Source organism: Gekko japonicus, unplaced genomic scaffold (assembly GCF_001447785.1).
Source record: "Gekko japonicus isolate JY-2015 unplaced genomic scaffold, Gekko_japonicus_V1.1 scaffold47, whole genome shotgun sequence".
NCBI lineage: Eukaryota > Metazoa > Chordata > Lepidosauria > Squamata > Gekkonidae > Gekko > Gekko japonicus.
In genome coordinates this window covers 246,014-249,815 of record NW_015165235.1, presented here as the reverse complement: position 1 = coordinate 249,815, position 3,802 = coordinate 246,014, and the positions used below count along the sequence as shown (strand labels likewise).

General features: G+C 38.8%; 1 protein-coding gene across 1 annotated transcript; it reads left to right on the top strand.

Moving 5' to 3' along the window:
* The first annotated feature begins 284 nt into the window (after positions 1-284).
* LOC107109245 (protein FAM214A-like) lies at positions 285-871 on the top strand. The gene is given in 2 exon segments (XM_015409818.1): positions 285-399; positions 402-871. Coding segments are annotated over 2 exon segments (585 nt in total).
* The last annotated feature ends 2,931 nt before the right edge of the window (positions 872-3,802 follow it).

Genomic DNA, 3,802 nt, shown 5'->3' with positions numbered 1-3,802 from the left:
TTGGCTGATTCGCCATTGTTTTATGAAACCCACAATGGAACACAAATTCCCCTCTGCATTGCATGCTGCTTTCACTTCCCTTGATCATCATATTTTATGGTAGCCTCCACACTCCATGCTGCTTTCGCTTTCTTTGATCATCAGATTTTATTGTACCTTCTGCATAGATTTATGGCCATTTTATGGCCATTCAGGGGTCAGTACAGTGTTGCCTCAAGGTATCTGAATGTGGTTTTGAGCTGCACTTTTTCCTCCCAGTTCAGACAATGTGGATTGAATGCTAGATGCAGAATCGACTGGTGAAGAGTCTGTTTGAACTATCATTTAGATCCCTGGGTGTTGTAGACAGTTGCACAGCTGAAGTGGGAGCAAGCAGCATCTTCTGTCCAACACATGACTCTTCCAGTTCTACAGTGTTTCTGATGACAGTGCCCCCTCTCCCTATATGGGTGTAATTGCTCTAGAGTCCCTTGGTAAAAGGGGTTATCGGGTACCTCCTTCAGGAACAATACAAGTGACTTTATTTAATCCTAACAAGACTGTGGTGAAGATGTTTGTGGTGATCTACAACTTGCGAGAGATGCCAGCCAATTATCAAATATTCCTATGGCAAAGAACCTTTTCGGTCCCCATAAGACAAGAAGCAAAGAGAAGTATCAACAAAGTGAACACTCGGCATTCTGAGGACAGACTTCTTCGCTACCCCATTCATCTGAGGTTCCAGAGTTCTAAGTCTGGAAAGATCTACCTCTACAGAAATGTAAGGCTCCTGTTCTCTTAGAAATCCATGGAAGTTGACAGTGGCATCGCTTATGAACTCAAATCTTACACTGAATCTCCAACGAATCCTCAGCTTTCATCCAAATGCTAGCGAGGATAAATCGTGAAAAGTATTGTGGGGTTACAATTTAAAAGATAGGAAAAGTTGACATGAGACCTATCGTGTAAAGGTTTAAGTAGAGAAGCAATTGAAAAGGTGGTCAAGTGAGCACTGAGAATGTTCTGGGCTCTGAGATGAGCATTTGTGCATTCCAAGTAGACTGGAACATACTTAAGTTCTAATCTTTTTTTATACTTGTTTTAAACCGCTTCATTGGATGTGTTGCAATAGCAGATTCCCAGATTAGTTGTAGTGCTTACACCTTTATTTTATTTGCTTTTGGTTATTTAATATTTAATGTTTTTTTACTTAAGTGATGTTTGTCTTTACTGTTCTGTTGCACAAATCTTATGTAAAATCATATGTATTTTTATATTACTGTTGAAATCCAAAATATATACAAAAAGTATTTTTAAAAAGCCAGAAAATGAAAAATATCATTCATAATAATAGCCAGAAATCCATAACACAAGTGGACCTCCATGCCCTTTAATTGTAAGTCATGTCATCAAGAATAGTGCTAATTCAGAGTCCACAGCCCAAATATAATAAAAGAATAATAAAATAATAATAGTACCTAGAACTGGTTCCAGCAGGTAGATTGCTAGAATTATGGAACAATTTATAAAATATTTCAAAATTAAAACTGATGCTTATTTCACTATCCCTATAGCTATATAAACTGCTCCCAGAAGAAGCATAAAATAATAATTAATATAAGAAAAGAAGTATGCTCCACTAATGACAAACTCCAGAGTGGTCAGTAGTTTACTGAGGCAAAAATATAAAGGAATCTTGTGGCACCTTAAATACTAGCAGATTAACTGTGGCATAAATTGCCCTAGACTACATCTGACAAAGTGGGCTTGAATACGAGAAAGCCTAAGACACATAATAAATCTGTTAGCATTTAAGGTATCATGAGACTCGGTTTTGTTTATGTGCAATCTCATGGAAATCCATGTTTCCAATGAAAAACGGAACCGTAATTAGATCTATATTTTCACTATAATTACCCATGCTAGATGTTCATTATAATTTTTATGGTAAGAAGTAGCTATAATGTTTTGGATTTTTTATTGTTTATCTGAAAAGTTGTTTAGTACCTTCATTTGGGAAATACCTGCAATAAAACCATTATTTTTTGTCCTTGATAGCTTAATAGCTTCTTTGGGGATAAGGTTTCATACCTACAAATAAAAACCCAAAAGAATCAAACATAATATCAGTACAGATTCAGGTGGGTAGCAGTGTAGGTCTGAAGCAGCAGAACAAAGTCTGCATCCAGTGGCACCTTTAAGACCAGCAGGGTTTTCTTCAAGGTATGAGCCTTCATGTGCATGCACAGGAAAGCTCATACCTCGAAGAAAACTTTGCTGGTCTTAAAGGTTCCACTGAACTCAGGCTTTGTTTCTGGTATTTGAGAAAGTGTGCATGCACAGGAAAGCTCATACCTCGAAGAAAACTCTGCTGGTCTTAAAGGTGCCACTGAACTCAGGCTTTGTTTCTGGTATTTGAGAAAGTGTGCATGCGCAGGAAAGCTCATACCTCGAAGAAAACTCTGCTGGTCTTAAAGGTGTCACTGAACTCAGACTTTGTTTCTGGTATTTGAGGAAGTGTGCATGTGCAGGAAAGCTCATACCTCGAAGAAAACTCTGCTGGTCTTAAAAGTGCCACTGGGCTCAAACTTAGAACATCAGTATGGCAGCTATACCTCAGACTCAATTCATTCAACCATTTCTGAGGTATAAAACCCAATACAAGATGACTTTTCCCCTCAATAACTGCAATGTGAAGAGGCTCTTGTGAGAAAGCCCCATATAGTAAAACGACAATTACAATATGGAATCACTAGAAAAAATAACTCACACCTTGAATAAAACTTTGTTGGTCTTACAGGTGCCATTGGACTCTAACTTTGTTTTGGGAAATGTCTGTGACGTGAATCATGGAGATCAACAGTGTGACAGACTCTTCTGTGTGGCACATGGAAAGGTCTCTGGCTAAAAAACATGAAGGATAATATTGCTATGCACCTCTTACATTTTTATCCTTCAGGGAGCTCGGAGCAGCCTATGTGGTTCTCCACTCCTCCCGCCTCATTCTACTTAAACTGAGAACTTTTCAGCCACTCTTCCAACTTCTCAACGTGATCTTACTTTCTTCTTGAACTAATAGGGATATCTAATCTCTCTCCCGCTTGCTCACTCTCTGGAACTTTACCAGTCTTCAGCAGCACATTACCAGACTTTAGCAGCAATGCACACTTTCCTACAGCATGCATACGTTAAAGTGGCTAGCTCCTATTGCATGCAATAATCCATGTTTCTATAAACCAGTTTCTCAAAAGTACTTACAATGCCACAGGAAATCTTTTTTTAAACATTGCTTTGAGTTTCAAAGTCTCTAAGTAAATAATCAGCATTCCAGCCACCCCCGTTTCCAGTTCTTGGCCTTGACATTTACTATGGTGCATTTTTGTCATGAAATCTTGTTTAAAGTGTTCCATGGGAACAAGTACAAATGTTGACTAGCAATGAGAAAGTGGCAGTTTCTGGTTATTTCATTTTTAGCCTTTCCGTCTAGGAGCTACTCCACATGGGAAGTGACAGTCTATCCTTCTGAAATCTTCACTGCAGTTATTTGTCCTATGATAATAACTTTCAATAAGATATCAGCAGGAGCAATTGGATGGGTGGGCTATATGATGTGGGTAGGACATCAAGTTGAGGATCCCCTTGGAGCCTGTTGATTTAAGTGGCTTGTTATTTAGAAGTATTTCCCCTGATTTATTGGACAAAACATTGTTGTACTGTAAAACGGCTCCAACTTTGAGAAAGCCTTGGTGAAATGCGGTCTTTTGTAGCTAGCCCGCCCGTTGGCTGGGACCGTATCACTAGAGACCACCACTAAGCCTGTTCT